The 20913-nt window shown below is 61.1% G+C and overlaps 1 protein-coding gene across 2 annotated transcripts; it reads left to right on the forward strand.

Annotated features, from left to right (window-relative positions):
• The first annotated feature begins 1351 nt into the window (after nt 1-1351).
• Nucleotides 1352-20153, forward strand: KLHL17 (kelch like family member 17). 2 transcript variants are annotated; one of them, XM_038159972.1, is made up of 12 exons: nt 1352-1645; nt 9747-10000; nt 10857-10978; nt 11373-11594; nt 12485-12601; nt 13077-13290; nt 13379-13523; nt 14040-14207; nt 14486-14574; nt 15378-15451; nt 16182-16363; nt 16890-20153. In XM_038159972.1, the coding sequence occupies exons 2-12, from the start codon at nt 9790-9792 to the stop codon at nt 17116-17118; spliced, it is 1773 nt and encodes a 590-aa protein (XP_038015900.1). In that variant the 5' UTR covers nt 1352-1645; nt 9747-9789; the 3' UTR covers nt 17119-20153. The 2 variants fall into 2 exon arrangements, with proteins under 2 accessions (XP_038015900.1, XP_038015901.1); XM_038159973.1 differs by lacking the exon at nt 11373-11594.
• The last annotated feature ends 760 nt before the right edge of the window (nt 20154-20913 follow it).

Raw genomic sequence — 20913 nt, forward strand, 5'->3', positions numbered from 1 at the left:
ACGCCCATAAATATGTAAATAGCATTGTTTTCATACTTAGCCACGCCCCACAACACCGCTGGCCCCGCCCCGCCGCGTTGGCCCCGCCCCGCCCGCCGGTCCCGCCGTCCCGGGCATTCCCGGGCATTCCCGGGCAGGATCTGGGCCGGCGCGCTCCGGGAACGGATTAACGCGGTCTCCGCTCTGCACAGCCCGTGCCTCCAGTGCCCCGACCGGTTCTGGGCCCCTCAGATCGGGAAGGACATTGGGGGTGCTGCTGTGTGCCCATTGGAAGGGTATCGGGGTGCTGTGTGCCCACTGGAAGGATATCGGGGTGCTGTGTGCCCGCTGGAAGGGCACTGATGGGCTGCAGTGTGTCCATGGAAGGGTATCGGGGTGCTGTGTGCCCACTGGAAGGGCACTGATGGGCTGCAGTGTGTCCATGGAAGGGTATCGGGGTGCTGTGTGCCCACTGGAAGGGCACTGATGGGCTGCAGTGTGTCCATGGAAGGGTATTGGGGTGCTGTGTGCCCGCTGGAAGGGCACTGATGGGCTGGAGTGTGTCCATGAAAGGGTATCGGGGTGCTGTGTGCCCACTGGAAGGATATTAGGGTGCTGTGTGCCCACTGGAAGGACACTGATGGGCTGGAGTGTGTCCATGGAAGGGTATCGGGGTGCTGTGTGCCCACTGGAAGGATATTGGGGTTCAGTTTGTCCACTGGAAGGGTATTGGGGTGCTGTGTGCCCACTGGAAGGACATTGATGGGCTCGAGTGTGCCCACTGGAAGGGGAATGGAGCTGGGGAAGGGCCTGCACCCCACGTTCAATGCTCAGCGGCTGAAGGAGCTGAGCCTGGAGAAAAGGAGGCTGGGGGGACCTTCTCAGCCTCCACACCAACCTGACCGGAGGCTGTAGCCACGTAGTGGCCGCCCTCTTCTTCCATGGAAGAGGATGGTGGTCACTCTTTGTCCGCTTAACGAGTGACAGGACACGAGGACGGAGTTTTAGGCTGTGCCAGGGCTGGTTTGAGGCTGGGCACCAGGAGGAATTTCTCCGTGCAAAGGGTGGCCTTGCACAGCGAGGCGTTGGAGCGCCCATCCCTGGAGGTGTCCCAGGAACCCCTGGAGGTGGCCCTCAGCGCTCTGGGTGGTGACAAGGTGCTCACGGGCCCCAGCTTGGCCCCCATGACCCCAAAACTCATTCCCCGCACAAATTATTATGGGACATCCCTTCAGGCCACGCCCATCTCGCGCTAACCACGCCCCCTCATTAGCCCCGCCCCGCTCGCCCTTTGTGCGGCGCTCGCATCGGGGGCGTGGCCTCTCCGCATCGCCCCGCCTCATTCCCCGCTCGGCCCCGCCCCCCGCTGGCCCCGCCCCCCGGTGCCGGTGCCGGTGCCGGGCCCGCAGCGGGGCCGGTGCCGCCGGGTTCGGAGCGCCGGGCCCGCTCACGGACACACGTGCGGGCCGCGCCGCGCCGCGCCTCGGGGTTATTCCGGGTGACGGAGGAAGCCGCAGCCGCGGGGCCGCCCCGGCTCCCGGAGCCGCCGCCGCCGCCGCCGCGCACCTGCCCGCCCCGAATCCCCGGCGCGGGGCCGGCGGCAGCGGTGCGGCTGTAGCGGCCACCCGCAGCATCCCCCGGCTTGGGCCGTGGCCGCCCCGGAGCCGTGAGTACCGCCGGGGCACGGCCCTGCCGCCCGCAGCTCCTCTTCTCTTCCTCTCCGTCTGCCTCTTCCTCTCCCTCTTCTTCCTCCTCTCTCTCCCGCTGTCCCTCTTCCCGCAGGGCCGGGCGCTCAGACCCGCGGGAGCACGGGGAGCGGAGAGGCAGCGGGATGGGGGCACACTGGAGGGGTCCCCGGGGATGATGGCGGCACACCGGAGGGGTAACGGGATGGGGGCACACCGGAGGGGTCCCCGGGGATGATGGGGGCACCCCCGGAGGGGCTGCCGCTCCATCACTGCCGGCGCTGCCCCTGCGCATCCCTCCTCGGAGAGCAAGTTTGCTTTCGGGGTACCACGCAGCACGTCCGGGGCGACCAGCGGCGCCGCTTCCAAAGGTTTTGGCACGACCGGTGCGGTTCCCAAATTTCTGCGGAGGTTTGGAGCAGCGATGCCCTTCCCAGCCTGTGCGGCCGCTCTCTCTGCGCCGCGGCATCACTCCCGGGGCCGGCAGCATCCCTGTGCCCTCCTCCCCTGTCCTCTGCCCAGTCCTGGCCGGATCCCGTCGGGAAAGGGGAAAGCCGCAGCTCCGGGGAGAGCGGGGCTGGCCCGGCCGTGCCCCCTGCCCTCGGTGCCGCCCTCGGGGGCTCGGGGCTGGCAGCTGAAGGGCACGGGGAGAGGCGTTTTCCTGGAAACTTGTGGGGAGCGTGGGACGCAGCTTTTTGGTGGCCTCTGCAGTGGCTGCCAGGGCAGAGGGCTCTCCTTGAGCACAGCATCGCTGCTGGAGCTGGAGCTGGAGCTGGAGCTGGTCCCGGCAGCTCGGGCCAGGCTGGCAGCTGGGCTGGTTCTGCTGGCTGAGCAAACGCCCTTCTCTCCAGGGAACAGAGCCCTGCGCCTCGGCAGGGAAGGAGAGGGTGGCTGTCCCTGCGCTGTCCCTTCTGTGCCAGCCCGCAGGAGCAGTGGCCTTGCTTTGGTGGCTCTCTGTGCAGGATGCCAGCTCTCCTGCCACTTCCTGCTGTCCCACAGCATTATTGCGGGGGGCTCTGCATTGCTGGAGGTGATTCAGCAACACGTGGATGTTTCTGGGTGCCTTTAGCACCCAGAGGTGCTGGTTTGTTCCAGGTCTGGTGTTTTGGGGCTCACTGACCCCTCGGTGCCCAGTGGCCTTTTGGTTTTCATCCCTGCAGCCAAAGCAAACCCCTCTGTGCACCCTGAGTTTCTCTCCTGACCCGTGAACATCTGCTGGAAATCCTTTATTCAGCGCAGCAGTGAGTAAGACTCGGGGAGATGTTGGGTGTAGAGATCTGAGTTTCCTTCCTGAGCACCGAGTGATTAATGAATCACAAAGCAAAGAGCAGCTAATTCAGAGCACACCAGGAGCTGGCAGGCGGAACAGGCACCTGCTCTCTTGGCTTGGGAGCCCAGCATCCAAAGGGAGCTGCTCCCGAGTATCTCGGGGAGCTGGGCTGGTCCCTGTGCCTGCTGCCAGCCCAGGGCAGCCCGCTGGGGGTGGCACTGGCATGGCTTTGTTCTGCCAGCACAGACAGAGGCCATCTGCCCCCGCTCCCTCGTGCCAGCCTGGCTCTCTGCAGACAGAGCAGAAATCAGAGCAGGCGTCCTCTGAAGGCTGGGGATGTGCTGGGGAGCTGCTCGGGGCCCTTGCTTTGCTGCATTTGGGCCTCGGCAGCTCCAGAACTCGAGCAGCCCCGCTGAAGTCCCAGTGCTGCCTCCTGGATCTGCCTCCAGAGCTTGGGCAGGCTGGGCTTGGGAGGCCCGAGAGGCTCCATCTGCTCTGCCTGGCCTGCTGCAACCATCCCTAAAGGATGTGGCTCCTCAGGGACAGGAATTCGAGCTCCTCCAGCTGCAATTCCCAGGGTCTGGGACCTGCTGGCCTTGGCAGCTCCCGTTGTGCCAGCGAGCTCAAGGCCGTGGTGTCACATGCTCCTCATAGCTCAGTGTGTGGGGATGTGGCCTGTGCTGCTGCTGGCCAGAAGATGGGAGGGAATCCTTTTGTTTCCTGGCTTGGAAAGACTTTCCCACTGCTCCACAGGAGCTCAGAGCTTGTTGGGAGCAGGAGGTGCAGAGCTGGGCTGGGCTGTGTTGGCAGAGAGGGGCTGGAGGAGGCTCTGGGAGCCATCCCTGACCGTGGTGTGACAGGGCTGAGCCAGGCAATGCCCACTGGTGGCCTCCTGGTTTGGAGAGACAGCAGAATTGTGTCCTGTCCATCTGTAAAAGATCTCGCTGCCCGTTTGCAGCCAGCAGATCCCAGAGCTTTGTCCTGCTCTCCCTGCTGCTGCTGCTGCCTCATGTCACGGAGTGATCCTTCCCTTGAAAAGCCAAGCGGTGTCTCCTGCTGAGCCTCCCCAAATTCGTCACTGTCCTGTGACACCAGGGCACTGCTGGGCAGCGGTGACCTGCTCTGAGCTGGCCCACTGTCACCTGGAGCCACCAGCAGCTGGCACAGCAGAGGACACAGTCCCTGCTGGGACCAAGGATGCTGCAGAGAGGGAGCTCCAGGGCAGCTCTGGGAGCCAGGAGTGTGCCTGTGCCCAGCTCAGGCTGCCTGAGTGCCCTCCCCTCGTGTTTACCTGGCTGAAAAACAAGCTGGGGACAGAGATTCTGTCACAGGATGATGACCAAGCTGGGCCTGGCCCTGCTGCCCTTGCTGTGTGTGCCCAGGTTGGCACTGCCGTGCCGTAAACCAGCGCGGCGTGCCACACAGGCTGCTCTGCCGTGGCTGCTGGGGACACTGGGAAGGGGAATCAGGACATGACCCACATTTCCAGCTCCTCTCAGAGCCACAGGGCTCGTTTTGCTCAGCTTTTGGTGTGCTTTGTGCTGGACCGTGGGAGCTGCAGCCCAGCCCCGCTGCAGCTGGGGACCCGCACGTTTTTCTGAGCATCTCAAGGCAAGAATCCATTTCCGTTCCTTGTTCCTCCCCAAGCCGGGAGTTCAGCAGTCCCAAACCTCCTCCAGTCCTGACCCTCGCGAGCAATTACTTGAAAATGACCCAAATATTGGCGCAGATGCCTCGGAATCCCTCAAGCATGGAGTCTTGCTTGGAGCTGCAAAACAAAAGCTGAGTTTGGAGGTGGGTGAAGGAAGAGCTGCTGCCTGTGGGAGGTGAGGACAAGGCTGTGGGCACTGAGATGAGGATGACGAGGATGCCCTTCATCCCCTGAGCTATGAGAATGTCCCAGGGCACTGAGCCTCTGCCTCGTGCTCCCTCCTCTCACTTTTTGGGGTGACTGAGAGCGGCTTGGAGCTTCCAAACAAAACTCCCCAGGGAATAACGAGGAGCTAGGCTTTAATTAGGAGAGACTGGCGTGTGCACCAGGCCTCACTGGTGACAGCCCGGGGAGGGGCTGAGAGGCTCTGCCCAGGTCAGGGTGCTGAGAGCCCTTCCTGCCTGGAGCCAGCTCTGTCTCTGTGCCTGGAGCTGGCAACCGAGTGCAGCTTTTCCCTGTCCTCCCCACCCCCTTGCTGAGGCTCCACATCCTCCCTGGCAGCTTGTCACTTCTCTGCAGATGTCTAGACAGGAGGATTCAGTGCGTGTCAGTTATGCCTAATTCATTTAAAAAAAAAAAAATTAAAAAAAATAAAAAAGCCCCAGCCCTCCTGGGAGCTGGGGATTCTCAGCCCTGCAGACTCAGCGCTGTCTGGGCTGCCCTCCCTGCCTTGAGGCTCCCTCACAGCACAGCCATGCCAGGGAGCTGCAGGAGCAGCAGGGGCGCAGGGGATGGAGGACAGGAGGTTTGGAGGGGATTTTAGGGGTGGGCTGTGCTCCTTGTCCCTGCTGCTCACCCCATTTGTGTGCTCTCGTGTCCCCACCGAGGGGTTCCAGCTTCCCTGGCACGGCCAGCTCCCCAATTCCTGCCTCCCCGCGAGGGCAGGGCTGGTTCCCTGGAACAGCTCCCTTGCTGCCACTCTTGCATCCAAAATCTCAGCCCTGACCTCTGCACAGGTGCAGAACTCAGCTCAGAGCATCCCCCTGCTGCCAGAGCAGCTCCCAGGCCCAGCTCTCCCAGGCCCAGCTCTCCCAGGCCCAGCTCTCCCAGGCCCAGCTCTCCCAGGCTCAGCTCACAGAGCAGCTGATGTGAGCTGGAGCTGCTGCACGCTGTCGGTGCCCGTGGGAGCTCCCTGGGTGCAGGCTGAGAAAGGACTGAACCCCAGAGCGTTTTATTTTCTGTGTCAGTGGCACTGATGTGACACATCCTGGTGGGGACAGCTGCCTGGATTTAGTGCCTGCTTTGCATCTGGCTCCTGGGCAGGCACAGCTGAATGGTTCCCATCCTCTCTGCTTGGGTTTATTGTGGGGAAGGGAGCAGGAAAGCTGGCAATGCAATTTATTTTGTAATCGACCCTCTGGAAGAAGAAATAATTTGGGAAATCCGAGTTTGAGGGATAAGGGCAGTGCAGATCTGCTGTAGCTGTGCAAACAGCCCTGGCACTTGATTATGGATGAAAAAAATGCTGCTCCACTGTGATCCTGTCCCTCCCCAGGGATCCAGGCTTTTGCTCCGTCCTGGGGGAGTTTGGCTGTGCCGTTTTGGAGGGCACTGCCCTGGCTCCAGCCCTGGAAGGGGGCCTGGCCCCAGGTGCCACCTTGCAGAGCTGTTTGTGCTGCTGGGCTCGAGCTGAGTGCCACTGAGGGCTTTGTGCCCTCTCCAGAGGCAGCGCTCGTGTGGGAGCTGCAGAGCTGTGCACAAGCAGCTGATTTTCCAGCAGGGACAATGTGGCACAAAGGGATGGGGACACACGGAGGGGACGGATTGGAGCTTGGCTGCGCGTCAGGCCTGAGGGCATGGGGGCTGTGCCCTGATCCCCTGTCCCCACCATCTGAGCAGCTGCACAGGATGTGGCCCTGCTGCCTCCCAGCCCTCCTGCCAGACACAAAATCCCCATCCAGGCTGTCAACAAAAAGCTATTCTCCAGGGCCTTCCTGGGGAAAGGGCAGGCTCGGAACTTCTCCCTGGAGGATCCTCTGTTCCCTGTTTATTGCTCAGCACACTTCTTTTCACTCCCAGCAAAATATGGTTTTTTTGTGTGGAGAGAACAGGCCTCCCTTTGGGCAGGGATCATTTGCATTAATTAACAGAGCTGTTATGCATGGCCACGCTCTGGCGCAGGGAAGCCAAACAAACGCCTCCTTTTTTTGTTGGTTTTTTTTGTGCCACAACCTCAGAGTTATTCCAAGGGAGGCAGCACATCCGTCCCAGCCCGTGGGACACGTGCACCGCTGCCGCTGCCCACAAACGTGGGCTTGTGCTTCCTTCCCCCTCTGCAGCCCTGGACACTGCTCCACTGTGTCCTGTGTCCCTGTGGGTTCCCCATCAGGGACACCCCACAGACCTCGTTTCCTGGGAGTGAGGTTTTACCAGGGAAATGAGGAATTTCTGGTGCTGCCAGCGAGGTGGGGAGCTCGGCGCAGGGAGCGGCACTGGGCTGCTCCAGCCCTTTTTCCACACTGGTTTTGTTCTGACCCGTTAAAGCAGAGGAGATCTGGAGGGAACAGGTTCTTGTGGGGTGGAGGTGACAGTGGGACTGAAGAGGGGACAGTGGGGACTGTACCCACTGCAGGGCTGCAACCAGCCCCATGCCAGGAGGGTGGCACCGTCCCATGGGGCTGCTGGGAGGGTGAGCAGCTCCTCAGGGAGCCAAAAAATCCCCAAGCACAGCTGGCTCAGGCTGCCAGGACTGTGCCCTGGTTTGGGGACAGCCGTGGGGCCCAGCGGCAGTGCCGTGGCTGGGGTGGCACCTCCCTCTTGTCCTGCTGGGCCGTGTCACAGCTCAGGGTGGGTGGCACAGCCCTGTGCCAGCCCTGGGGAGCACAGGGAGAGGGCACTGAGCTCTGCCTCCTGGCCATGGGGGTCACTGTGTCCGCAGCACTGTGTCACCCTTGTCACTCACCCAAGGGCCACGCAGTGACTCGTGGCAGGGCTGGAAGTGAGCCCAGCGCTTCCAACTCTTTGGAAGTCACCCCAAAGCCTCCAGCAGCACCCCCAGCCTGCTGTGCCCTCTGAGTGCTGCCCCAGGGGGCCAAACCCTTCCTCACAAATCTGCAGGAGCAGCGATGCCACCTTTTCCCAGCCTGTCCCCTCTGAGCCCTGCCGCTGCCGCAGGTCTGGGAGCTCCTGTCCCCCCTGCCAGCCCCCTGGAGGGACGAGGAGCAGGGGCAGGACTGAAATACTGATGGGGACGAGTGTGCTCAGCAGGGATGACACAGAGAGAGCAGCCCAGGCAGAGCAGGAACACCCCGGGGCGTGCAGCTGGGGATGGGGTAGAGGAGGGGAAGCTCTGTGTGCCGCCTGCCCTAGAGCAGCTCTGGGAAAGGACCTCTGGAGCTCAGCCCTGCCCCTCTGCAGCCCCGGCAGGGGTGTGAATAACAAAACCCCTCCTTTCTGTGGGCATCTCAGCCAGCAGATGGGAATTAGGAGATGGGGTATCCCGGGGATGCTGCAGCTTCCCAAAATGGGATGTGGAGGACAAAACCACGCTGCCGGGCTCTTCCCTGCTGCCGAGGGCACGGTGACATCCTGCTGTCCCTGCTGGAAGGCACCAGCAGGCCCTGCCTCTGCCAGGGAGAGCAGGGACCTCGTAGCACCCGGGTGATGCAAACAGAAAAGGGCACTGCAGGCTCCTCCCCACTCAGGAAACGTGTTTATTCATCTTTTCATCCTCCCCCAGACTCCCGTACGTGCTACAACTGCTCCTCAAAAAGGCAGGAGCAGGCTGCATCCCTGGCTGAGCAGGCACAGGATGCTGGGTTGCTATTTTTAGGCTCAGCAGGGCTGGCGTGGAGGTGTGCAGGAGCGGAGGCCGAGGGGATTCTCTCGCCGCAGGGATGCGGGGGCAGCTCGCAGGCTCGGGTTCGGTTCAAGCTGTTTTTTCCCTGCTGCTGCCTCCCCCTCCTTTCCTTCCTGCTGCTGCTCAGTCATCCCCTGCTCGCCCCCCCAGCTCTGGGGCGCTGCTGGCACGGAGGCAGCCAAAGGCCTTTCGGAGCAGCCTGGATGCAAACAGCAGCAGGGGGAGGAAATCTCTGCACGAATAAATGTTCCTTGATCAGGCAGGTTTTTTTTTTCCTGGAAGCACAGAATGGTTTGGGTTGGAAGGGACTGTAAAAATCATCTGGTTCCATGGGCAGGGACGCCTTCCACCATCCCAGGGTGCTGTGAGCTCCATCCAGCCTGGCCTGGGATCCCGGGGCAGCCACAGCTTCTCTGGAAAATCCATTCCAGGGTCTCCCCACCCCCACAGGGAAGAATTCCTTCCCCATATTGAACCTGAATTTCCCCTCTTTGTTTGAACCAAATGACATTTCCCCAGCAGGGCCTGGTCAGAGCTGTCAGGGTCGCTGTCAGCACAGGGTGCTTGAGCTGTGGTGGCTCCACAGGGATCACCCAGGGCTAAAGCCTGGATTGATGCTTTAAGTTTGGCTTTCATATTTACCAGGCTCTGTACTGCATTGGTTTGTAACTCTGAACTTCATAGAAAGTGTCAGCAGTTCTCCTCACAGCTCAGTCACACAGAACAATCCTTTTCCAGCCCCAGAACCAAGGATACCTCTGCAGGTTCAGGCCCAAAAAGTGCAAACAGCAGGGGATGGAGGAGAGCAGCCTGGGAGGGTGGGACTGCAGAACCTGGAGCTGCAATGGGACAATGAACCCCAATATGGACATGGACCAAAACTTGTAAAAATGTGAAAACTCCTGACTACTGTCCATCTTGGGTCCATCTCAGGCCCACTTTTGGTCCGCTTTGGGTCCACCTTGGGTCCATCTTGGGTCCACTTTGGGTCCACTTTGGGTCCACCTTGGGTCCATCTTGGGTCCACCTTGGATCCACCTTGGGTCCATTTTGGGTCCACTTTGGGTCCACCTTGGGTCCATTTTGGGTGCACTTTGGGTCCATTTTGGGTCCACTTTGGGTCCACTTTGGGTCCACCTTGGGTCCATCTTGGGTGTGCCCTCAGCCAGGCTCTCGCAGTGCCCAGGGTGAATCCTCTGAAGGCCGTTTGATAACTCCCCCCGTGATTCCTGTGCCCCTGTCCAGCCTGTGTTCCAGGTCACCTCCTGAGGCAGCAGGTTAACCCTTTGTTTGCCCCGGCAGAGGCGCTGGGAGGGGTCTCCCCCCCTCCGTGCCCGCCGCAGCCATGGAGGGGGGAGTGCAGCTGCTGAACCGCGACGGGCACAGCATCTCACACAACTCCAAGCGCCACTACCACGACGCCTTCGTGTGCATGAACCGCATGCGGCAGCGGGGGCTGCTCTGCGACATCGTCCTGCACGTGGCCACCAAGGAGATCAAGGCCCACAAGGTGGTGCTGGCGTCGTGCAGCCCCTACTTCCACGCCATGTTCACAAGCAAGTAGAGTCCTCTCTTCCCCAGGGACAGGCTGGCAGCTCTCCCCTCTCCAAACCCCTCCCTGTTCTCACTGCTCTGCCCTTTCATGTGTCATTTCTGTGAGCAACAGCAGGAATATTCCTCGTTTCACTGCCTTCCCTGAGTCCCTTTGCCCGTGTGCAGGATCCTGATGTTCCCCTCCAGCACGGGATCCTGTCCCCTGTCCCTAGACCTGGCTCCCCATCCCTAGAGCTGGGCAGGAAACCTTGCAGAAACAAACCCCTTGTTCCATGCACGGTTTAACCCTCCATTTCCCTCCCTCCCCTGATTGCCTTGGCTCCCTGCACAGGATCCTGGTGCCCTTTCTACTGTCCTGACCCCCATTCCCTAGAGCTGGGCAGAAAAAGCCTGGACTGTGGTGTGGAGGTGGATGCAGCTCATCCCATGCATGGTTAAATCCTTCATTTCACTCCCTTCTGTGACCCCCTTTGCCCTCAGCTCCCTGCCCAGGATCCTGGTGTCCCTCCCTGCCCAGGATCCTGGTGTCCCTCCCTGCCCAGGATCCTGGTGTCCCTCTCTGCTCAGGATCCTGGTGTCCCTCTCTGCCCAGGATCCTGGTGTCCCTCTCTGCTCAGGATCCTGGTGTCCCTCTCTGCCCAGGATCCTGGTGTCCCTCTCTGCCCAGGATCCTGGTGTCCCTCTCTGCCCAGGATCCTGGTGTCCCTCCTCCAGTCCTGGTCCCCATTCCCCAGAGCTGGACAGAAAACCTCCCTGGGTTGGGATGCAGAGGTGGATGCAGCTCGTTCCATGCATCCTCCTGTGGGGGAACAGCCCTGCTGGGGGGTTTTTGTTCATTTTTGGTGTCCTTTGCCCCAGATGAGATGAGTGAGAGCCGCCAGACCCATGTGACACTGCATGACATCGACCCCCAGGCGCTGGAGCAGCTGGTGCAGTACGCCTACACGGCTGAGATCGTGGTGGGAGAGGGGAATGTGCAGGTAGGAGCTGCTCCCCACATCCCCCTTCTCCACAAAGCTGTTCTGAACCACATTTGCCTCCTGGGGACTCCTCTCTCCTCCTGCTCAGCACTGCCAGCTGTTCCTGTGGCAGCAGGGTGGTCAGGGAGTTTAGCTGCTTCCCTTCCCAGAGGTGGCTCCTCAAAGCTCTGTGCAGTTCCCAGCCCTGGTCCTGAGCACCTGCCATTCTCCTGGCCCTGGGGGGAGTTACAGGTGTCCTTCCCAGCTGTTCTTCACCTTAGAAACCAGGAGTGCTCTGTCCTTTCCTCTGTGCTTCTGTGCCTGGAGGTGCTCACTAAACCTGCTCTGCTCGTGCCTGGCAGTGGGATGAGGGTGAAAATCATTTCCTTGCCCTCATTCTTTTCCACTGTGCCAGACCCTTCTTCCTGCTGCCAGCCTGCTTCAGCTCAATGGTGTGAGGGATGCTTGCTGCAAGTTCCTGCTCAGCCAGCTCGACCCCTCCAACTGCCTGGGCATCCGGGGCTTTGCTGACACCCACTCCTGCAGCGACCTCCTCAAGTCTGCCCACAAGTACGTGCTCCAGCACTTCGTGGAGGTGTCCAAGACAGAGGAATTCATGTTGCTGCCCCTAAAACAGGTGAGGCCCCGCTGGCAGCGTGCAGGTCTGGGTGCAGCAGAGCTTGCCCTGCTCTGTCTGTCAGGGAAAAGCCTGAGGGGACAGGGTTTGGCAGGGGGTGCAGCCAGGTTCTGGGCTTTGGCCCCACTCTGTTCAGGCTGTGGGAAGAGCTCTGCCAGCAGGCTGAATCCCACGGGAAATAGGGATAGGAGGGTAGGACAGGGGGTCATTTTGGTCACTGGTGCTGGCCACGTGAGCTCTGAGCACGCTGCCCTGGCTCTGGGAGCACAGCCCGGGGAATGGGTGCTGGCTGCCCTGGGCACGTGGCTGGGATGTTTCAATCAGCTCAGCTAATGTTTCTTGCTGCTCATCATGTGGTGCCAGTGTGGCCCTGGCTCATCTCCCTGGGCAGGAGCGATTCCCAGTCCTTGCTGTGCATCACCACCCCGTGTGGGTCAGCATCAGACACCTCCCCTCACCCATCCCCGGGGCAGTGGGAGGCTGACAATGAGGGCAGGGTCCACATCTCCCCCTGCTGCAGCTCTGCAGCTCTTGGCAGGTGAAGGGCCAGTTCTGGGAGCAGCCACGGCTGCTGGGTCTGTCCCAGGAAATATGGAAGGGACAAATGCCAGCGGAGTCATCTCCCTGCTGCCACTGCCAGTGACATCAGGGAGAATTGTCAGGCATTGCAGCAGCCTCAGCCACAGCGGGGGGAGAAGAAGAGCCAGGGAGGATGGTCAGAGATGTCCCCACTGCTTTTGGGGCACCCAGTTGCTGTTTGCAACCCCCAGCATGTCTGGGAGGCAGAGCTCTGCCTCTGGCACTGCTGTTCCACTGTGCTGGGAGCTGGGAGCGTCTCCTTTCCTGCCTGTCCACACCAAGCAGCACTGCCCTCCCCACCCGCCCTGCAGGTGCTGGACCTCATCTCCAGCGACAGCCTCAACGTGCCCTCGGAGGAGGAGGTGTACAGGGCTGTGCTCAGCTGGGTCAAACACGACGTGGACAGCAGGAGACAGCATGTGCCCAGGGTGAGAGTGCTGGGAAGGGGCTGAGAGTGCTGGGAAGGGGCTGAGAGTGTTCTGGGAAGGGGGAGGGAGTGCTGGGAAAAGGGGAGAGTGGGCTGGGAAAGAGGTGAAAGTGCTGGGAAGGGGGCTGGTTGTGCCCACCATCTCTGAGTGCCTGGGCTGGGTGGGCACATGGCTGGAGGAAGCTGCAGGACAGGGCAGGAGCAGCAGGTCCCTGTCCTACCACTTCCAGTCCAATTTGGAAGGGAGCTGAAATCCCATCTCGTTCCCCGCCGTGGGCAGGGACACCTCCCACTATCCCAGGCTGCTCCAAGCTGTCCTTAAACACTTCCAGGGATGGGGCAGCTCCAGGGCAACCTGTGCCACGCTCTGAGTAAAGCGTTTCTCCCTGATCTCAGCCTGTCCCCTTTCAATTCCCCCTGTCCCCCTGCCCTGTCCCGTGCCCGTGTCCCAAGGCCCGCTCTGCTGTCCCCCCCAGCTCATGAAGTGCGTGCGGCTGCCCCTGCTGAGCAGGGATTTCCTCATGAGCAACGTGGACACGGAGCTGCTGGTGCGGCACCACTCGGAGTGCAAGGACCTGCTGATCGAGGCCCTCAAGTACCACCTGATGCCCGAGCAGAGAGGGGTGCTGGGCAACAGCCGGACGCGGCCGCGGCGCTGCGAGGGGGCCAGCACCGTGCTCTTCGCCGTGGGTAAGGCCCTGCTGCCCCCCGCCCCGACCCCCCGCCCCGTCCCGGGGGGTTTCGGGCTGTGTGTGCTCCCCTCGCCCTCCCCGAGCAGGTGGAGGGAGCCTGTTTGCCATCCACGGCGACTGCGAGGCCTACGACACGCGCACGGACCGCTGGCACATGGTGGCCTCCATGTCCACGCGCCGCGCCCGCGTGGGCGTCGCGGCCATCGGGAACAAGCTCTACGCCGTGGGCGGGTAAGGGGGCACGGAGCACGGATGGGCAGCGCGATCCGGGATCTCTGGGGTGGCTGTGGAAAAGCCCCTTCCCTGCGCACGGGGATCTCTGTGCCCCGAAGATGGCTCCTGCCAGCTGCTGCCCTGCTCTCTGAGCCAGGCAGCTGAGATTCCTCCTGGCAATGTGGGAGAGAGGGGAGGAAAGAAGCGAGGTCCCCCCAAAAGGGTTTTCATGGCAGGAGCTGCGTGGCCAGAGCAGGACTGACCCCACAGCAGTGACCTGGCAGGGATGTGTGGGAAGTGCCCCATGGGCATTCCTCGTGGGCAATGCCCCCTCCTGAACTGGGGCATTGCCCTCCTGTTTCCCTTAGAATGCCAGCCTGGTTTGGGTTGGAGCCTTAAAGCTCATCTCGTCCCACCCATCACACTTTCCACCATCCCAGTTTGCTCCAAACCCCGTCCAGCTTGGACACACCAGGGATCCAGGGGCAGCCACAGCTTCTCTGAGCAGCCTCTTCTCCCCTTCTGTCCCTGCAGCTACGATGGCACCTCTGACCTGGCCACAGTGGAGTCCTACGACCCTGTCACCAACTCCTGGCAGCCCGAGGTGTCCATGGGCACCAGGAGGAGCTGCCTGGGTGTGGCGGCCCTCCATGGGCTCCTCTACGCTGCCGGGGGGTACGATGGGGCCTCGTGCCTCAACAGGTAGGGATTGCCTTGCTCCAGCCCTCCCTGCTCCTGCATGCGCTCACTTGGAGCTGGGAGCCCTGCTCCTGACCCTTGAGTGGATGTTTTGCAACTCAGCTCCTTCTTCCAGTGGAAAAACCCCACTTTGTAGCCCTCTGCCCCAAGAGAACCCAGCCTGCGTCAGCTCCTCCTCCACTTCCTCGTCTATCCCCAACTCCCTCGGGAGCTGCCCCATGTCCAAGAGCTTTGACCTGGGCTTCTCCAGTGTCCCACCTTTTGTCCCCGTGTCCCTGCAGTGCAGAGAGGTACGACCCCCTGACGGGCACCTGGACCTCCATTGCTGCCATGAGCACCCGGAGACGCTACGTGCGTGTGGCCACGCTAGGTGGGTGCTGCCAGGGGGGCTGGGGGGTCCTGGGCAAGGCTCTCCTGCACTGCTGAGGGTTCCTTTTGCTGCTCTGCTCCAGTTCCTGCCCCCTCTGCCACGTCCTGGTGTGCTCCCTGCCTCTGCCCTTCTCCCTGACACCTGGGATTCATCACGCTCTGGGGGCAGCTCTGAGGGGATCCACAATTTGCTCCCTTCTAGTTTGGAGCAAGGGGCTGCCAGTGGATGATCCTCTGTCCCTGGAGAGGAAAGGACAGCCTGATGAGTCCTTCACTGTGGAAGCAGGACAATCCTTTCCGTGATGATCCCAGCCCCACTCTCACCCCAGCAGGAGCTGCATCTCCCTGGGGATGCTTCCCACCTGGCACAGTGTCCCCGTGCCTGTCCCCTGCTGTGCTCTCTGCTTTCAGCTCCCGCTGCTGACTCAGAGCTCCCCTCCCCTCCATCCCCAGGTCCTTCAGAGCCTGCCACAGCCCATCCTGGCATTCCCCTGCTCCAGCCTCCTCTGCTAAAAATACCCCGGGGCTCTGGCAGGCAGCACTGTGACAGGAGGTCGAGGAGCAGCAGCAGCAGCAGGAGCTCTCTGGGAGGCTCTGCAGAGGAGCTGCCTGATGAATATTTCACACCACTCCTGCTGGAAGGGGAGGGAGCCGGGCTGGCCGTGCTCGAGGAGCTGCCCGGGGCAGGGGAGGCTCAGCCTGGGCCTGCGTGGGCACCTCCAGAGTGGCACCTGTGACATTGTGAGTGGCTGTGCTGGGACAGGGACGTGTCTTTAGCTCGTGCCTGTGCCTCTGTCTTTGCAGAAGGCAACCTCTATGCAGTCGGGGGCTACGACAGCTCATCGCACTTAGCCACGGTGGAGAAGTACGAGCCCCAGGTAAATGTGGGAGATTTGGGTGACTCTTGTGCCTCTCCCCTCTTCAGGAAGGCTTTAACCCACCGTGCATGGCTGGGAGATGAAGGGGGGTCAGCAGGGACAGAGCGCAGGGTGCAGTCCTGAGCAGAGCGATCCAAAGCTGCTCTGTGAGAGCTCTCTGGGAGCTTTGGGCCACCAGAACAGCCCCTGGCCCCACTGCCTGTGGTTCTGTGGGCAGCAGGGATCCCGTCCGTGCCCTGAGCTGGTCCTACTCCCAGCTGAGCTCCTGCTGGCTGCACACCCAGCGTGGTGAGCAGGGAGTGTGGCAGGCTGGGGACACGTGCCGTGCCCAGGGACACAGCTCTGCTCCAGCAGGGCGGTCACTGCAGAAAGATCAAAGAGAAGGTCCTGGAGGCTTTTAGAGAGCTGCAAAGCCCCAGCTGCACTCACACCGATTGGAAATAGATACAGCTCAATCCCCGGGGCTGGGCTGGCATTCAGCTGGGGCACAACTGGTGGCCTGGCACGGGGATCTCTGTGCCCCTGGGATGGCTCCTGCCAGCTGCTGCTGTGCTCTCTGAGCCAGGCAGCTGAGAATCCTCCTGGCAACTGCGGGACAGCGGGGAGGAACGAAATGAGGTCCCCCCAAAAGGGTTTTCATGGCAGGAGCTGCGCGGTCAGAGCAGGACTGACCTGGCGGGGGTGTGTGGGAAATGCCCCGTGGGGTGGCTGATGGGTTCCCTGTCCCCAGATCAACACCTGGAGCCCCATTGCCAACATGCTGAGCCGCCGGAGCAGCGCGGGCGTGGCCGTGCTCGAGGGGATGCTCTACGTGGCTGGTGGCAATGACGGCACCAGTTGCCTTAACTCCGTGGAGCGCTACAACCCCAAATCCAACACCTGGGAGAGCGTGGCCCCCATGAACATCCGCAGGTAAGGGGCTGTGCCCCTCTGGAGCCTCAGCTGCTGCAGCAGGAGCGGGGATCTCACCTTGCTGTGCCATAAACCACAGGCACATCCCGGGGTTTTAGGGTTTGTGGCAGGCTCGGCACGCTCCTGCTGTGCTCAGAGGGATTGGAGGGAGAGCCAGGAGGGCACAGCAGGGATGTTCTGCAGAGGGATTTATCCTCAGCAGTTTGTGTGGCCATAAAGAACCAGGGGTTGAGCTGGCTGAGCCCACGGAGATGCTGCTGGGCTGCGGGAGGAATTAAGGCTTGCAAGTCCGAGCATTTTGGGCTCAGAGGGTTTGGTATTGGATGCAGTTTAGTGTTTGAGGAGGTTTGGACGAGAGTGCCAGAGTGAAGGGGGAGATCTGTGGCTCTGTGCTGTGCTCTGCCTGTTTGTGCCCCAGCAGTTCATTTCCACGGGCAGTTTGTGGGCTGCCAGAGCTCTGGGCAGCTCCCTGCTGTGCTGAGCTCCCTCCCAGCCTCAGCCCTGCGCTCTCTGTTGGTCCTTCCAGGAGCACCCACGACCTGGTGGCCATGGACGGGTGGCTTTATGCCGTGGGGGGCAACGACGGCAGCTCCAGCCTGAACTCCATCGAGAAGTACAACCCCCGCACCAACAAGTGGGTGGCCGCCTCCTGCATGTTCACCCGCCGCAGCAGCGTGGGGGTGGCCGTGCTGGAGCTCCTCAACTTCCCCCCGCCCTCCTCGCCCACCCTCTCGGTGTCCTCCACGAGCCTTTGACACCGAGCCCGGCCGTGCCTCGGCCCCGGGGGACAGCGGTGGCACCCGCTCGCTCTGAGCGGGGAGCCCAAATGCCAGCCCGGCCTTCCTGGGGGGCTCTCCCCGCTCTGGGGACACCCACGGCGTCAGCAGGCCCACCAAATGTGCTTCCAGGGCCGGCCCCTCCCTGGAGGGCGAGCAGAGGGGGCTCTCCCTCCGGCCAGACTCATCCAGCACCCCCCGAAAGCTCCTTTGGGCGAGGGGGAGCCTGCACCATTGCTGCTTCTGGGATTGCCGTGCTCCAGCCGTGCCACCGGGCACTGCCAGCCCTGCGGTGGCCCCGGGGGACACGGCCGATGCGTGACCCCCTCCTCTGAATGTCACTGTAGCCAAACTCAGCCCAAGCCTGTGTGCACTGCTCCGGACTCTGGGGCCGCTGCCCCGCTCCGAGGGTGTCTCTTTGATGCCTTAACCACACCGAGAGAAGAGGCCCAGCCCAGGCACAGCCCTGCAGGATGGGGAGGGTCCTGACCCCTCCAGCGCTCCCCTGACCCTCTGGGATCCCAGCTGAGCGTGGCTCTGGCCAGGCAGGTGGCTGCAGGGACCTTGGTGGCATCGCTGCCGTCGCTGGCACAGGCTCCAGGACCGGGACTCTCTGGGAGTGGCCTGGCCTGTTTGCTGTTCCCCTCTCTGCCAAGCAGATTCTGGGTTTGTGGAAACGAATCAGTTCTTGGAAAAAGAACAGTCCAGCCTTCCGAACGAGAAGGATTGCCTGGCATTACTTTTTTGGGTATTAATTTTCTTGTTTGCCTTTTTTTATTTGAACGCTAATATGACTTCATATCCCTTTCTTTTTTACACTGCCCTGCTATTCCCCATCCCCTCTGCTCTCGAGGCAGCAGAAGGGATGCAGTTCCTTTTCTCATTTGTTGAGGAGATGATTCCTGTGCCCTGGAAGTTCTCTCTGGATGGGTGGGGTGTGTGCATGTGGGAGATGCCAAAAGCAGCACGGGAGGGACCGTTTCAATTAGCGACTCCCTGGCAATTAAACAACCACTTTAATGAACTAAAGCTTGGATAAATTAGCACTGTAAGGCCTGTCCTAGAGCCAGGGCTCCCGTGCTGTGGTGTTTTCAGGGTGTGCTGTGTGTGTGAGCCACGAGCTGAGGCACAGATCAGCTGCTCTCCACACCACAGAGGAACGACTCAACCACTGGTACCTCAATTGTGTTCAGATGTAGCATTGGAAATATGGTCCAAGTGTTTGGAACTCATTCCTTTCTCCTTTTTCCCCCCTACTCCCCAGTTCTCACTCACAGAGCTCAGATTTCACTCGTGTGGTACTTGTGGGCCTGAATTTTCAAGTAGCAAAAGATTTCTGCTTTTTAAACCCTTCTGAAAGAGGAGCTTAAAATGAGACAGGGACTGCCCAACTTCAGACCCTTTTCTTGGCAGTCTGATTTCTGCTGGACAGGTGCCTGCAGGTTTTCCAAGCCCACTGGCCTCCTTCACAAGCCCACTCACAGTGCCTCACGCTGTACGCCTGGAATTCCCAGCAGCTTCTGGAAACCAGGGCTGCTTCCCCCTCCGGCCTCTCCCCAAGGACAGTCTGAGCTTCTCCGGCTGAGGAGGCCTTTTTGGCTTTTGGAACAGGCTCCAAATGCTCCCTTTGTCCCCTTCTCCCTGCCCCAGCCTGTCACAGCTCAGCAGCTCCCCCGTTTCCCTGTCCTGCAGAGGCCCCTGTGAGTGTCCAGGCTCTGCAGTTGTCCCCTGGTCCGTGTGGGCTGCCCCAGGAAGGTCAGAGCAGCCTGCTTTGTTCAAAAAATGACGAAACCAGTGAAATCTGCTCTGTTTTGTGCATGTGCCTCCACCCAAGTGAGCTCTCAACCCTTTCCATGCCACTCCTGTAACCAAGAAAGGGATTTCACTCTCCTGCTGGGCTCACATCAAAGTGTCCCTGGCTCCAGGGCTCCCTTTGGAGGAGGATCAGCCCAAAAGCCCCATGGAGAGGTGGAAGGGGCTGGTGCTGGGCTTGCCCGAGGTGCTGAGGAGCTCAGGAGGAGTCAGGAATGAAGGGAGAGCGGAGCCCAGCCAGGAGCTGCAGTGCAGGAGCTGCTGAGGGAGAAACAGGGCTGCTTTCAAACCAGGAGTGAGATGTGGCGGTGGCTCGGCCTCTGCTCCAGCTGGGGCTGCTGCAGAGTGGAGAGGGAGCTGTGCCTTGGGAGCAAAACCTGAGGGAAGTGAGAAATGCAGCAGCTGAGGAGAATTTTGGTGCCGCGTGCCCTTGGCCTCCGTTGGAACCTTCAGCGGCCACACTGCAAATCCTGTGTGGTGCTGTCCTGTTCCCTGAGGAGCAGGGACGGGGCAGAGTGACTCCTGTGTCCCCTGGCTGGGTCCTGAGCAATATCCCACTGAGCTTGGTCCGTGGGAACCCGGCGAGGAGGGAGCCTCCTGTCTCTGCTGCCCAAACTATGCAGGAAAGGGCAAAACGATTCCCCAGCATCTTCTGGGGGCCCCAAGCCCCCCGACCCACACTGTGTGGACACGAGGTGTCAGCACCTGCCCTGGAACCTGCCAGGGTGGGATTGCTCCTGGTGCTGCACGTCCCCTGCCGAGGAGGAGGAGGAGGAGAGCTCGGAGGGGACGCGTGTCTGTGTCTGTCTGTCTGTGCGTAGCAACCCTGTCTGAGGGGAGGAGAACAACTCTGTGTGGCTTCCCTGCCAGTTTTAGTCCGTGGTGTCTCACCCAAGATGTTCCTTGTCTGAATTCCCAGCAGAGGAGCACCCCCAGCCAGGGGGCTCCGGGCTCTGGGGTTTTTCCCAGCAGGGCCAGGCAGGAGCCCCTGCCCTGATTTGGGGGCAGAGGCTCCCTTGGGCTCCCTGCTGGGCACACCTGGTCCAGATCCATGTCCAAGCGTTGTCACTTTGATTTCTCTGTAACTTATCTGACTTTATTTATGTGGAACTCTGTTTCTCTGAATTTTTTGCACTACATGGGACTGGGGAGGGGATACAAGCAATAGAAGCCAACGTGTACAATAAAGACGTTTTCTTGGATATCGGATCCTGCCTCGTGCATCCTTCACTCTCCCTTCCCTTCCCCAGCTTGCTCCTGGGGCTGCTCCCTGCTTCCCAGCCCGGGCAGGGATCCCCAGGCAGAGGATGCACTGCTCTGCATCTGCCTGAGCAGCCAGGGGAGGTTCAGGTTGTGTCAGGGGAGGGTTTGGGATGGAGATCAGGGAAAGGTTCTTCCCCCAGAGGAAGAACTGCCCAGGCTCCCCAGGGAAGGGATCCCAGAGCTCCCTTTGGACAACTCTCAGGGACAGGGTGGGGTTGTTGGGGTGTCTGAGCAGGGCCAGGGGTTGGACTCTGATCTAGTGGACCCCTTGTGACTTGGGATGTGATTCTGTGAGATCTCATCTGGCTGGGTGCAGGCTTTGAGGCGTTTGCTCAGAACTCCCATCTGGAGCCCAGCTGGAACCGGCCCTGCTGCTGGGGGTGTTGGTGGGGGAGGCCAGAGGGGCCCAAACCAGTTTGGAAGGCTCTGCTGTGGCACATCCAAGCTAAAAGGAGCAGCTTTTTGCCCAATCCCAACCCCAGGCTCAGCTGAGGGTGTTTGGGGCCTGGGTGGCTGTGAGGGGCTTTGTATCCCAGCGGGGATTTTGTGCTGGGAGTGTCCCCACTGTGTCACCCTTCCCTTCATCCCAGAGAGAAGGTGCTGCTGGTGCTGGAGACCTCTGGGAAAAGCCCCAGGCCAGAGGCTCCAGAGCTGATTTACACCATCACTCCCCAGTCTGGCCTCCCCAGGAGTCCCAGT

Source organism: Motacilla alba, chromosome 21 (genome assembly GCF_015832195.1).
Source record: "Motacilla alba alba isolate MOTALB_02 chromosome 21, Motacilla_alba_V1.0_pri, whole genome shotgun sequence".
In the NCBI taxonomy this organism is placed as follows: Eukaryota; Metazoa; Chordata; class Aves; order Passeriformes; family Motacillidae; genus Motacilla; species Motacilla alba.

What these genes read in the sequence shown, in the direction of transcription:
- KLHL17 (XM_038159972.1), top strand. Translation starts at nt 9,790, where the DNA reads ATGGAGGGGGGAGTGCAGCTGCTGAACCGCGACGGGCACAGCATCTCA. An exon ending in TGGGAGAGGGGAATGTGCAG is followed by an intron (nt 10,979 to 11,372) that starts GTAGGAGCTGCT and finishes CCACTGTGCCAG; the next exon opens with ACCCTTCTTCCTGCTGCCAG. An exon ending in AAGCTCTACGCCGTGGGCGG is followed by an intron (nt 13,524 to 14,039) that starts GTAAGGGGGCAC and finishes CTGTCCCTGCAG; the next exon opens with CTACGATGGCACCTCTGACC.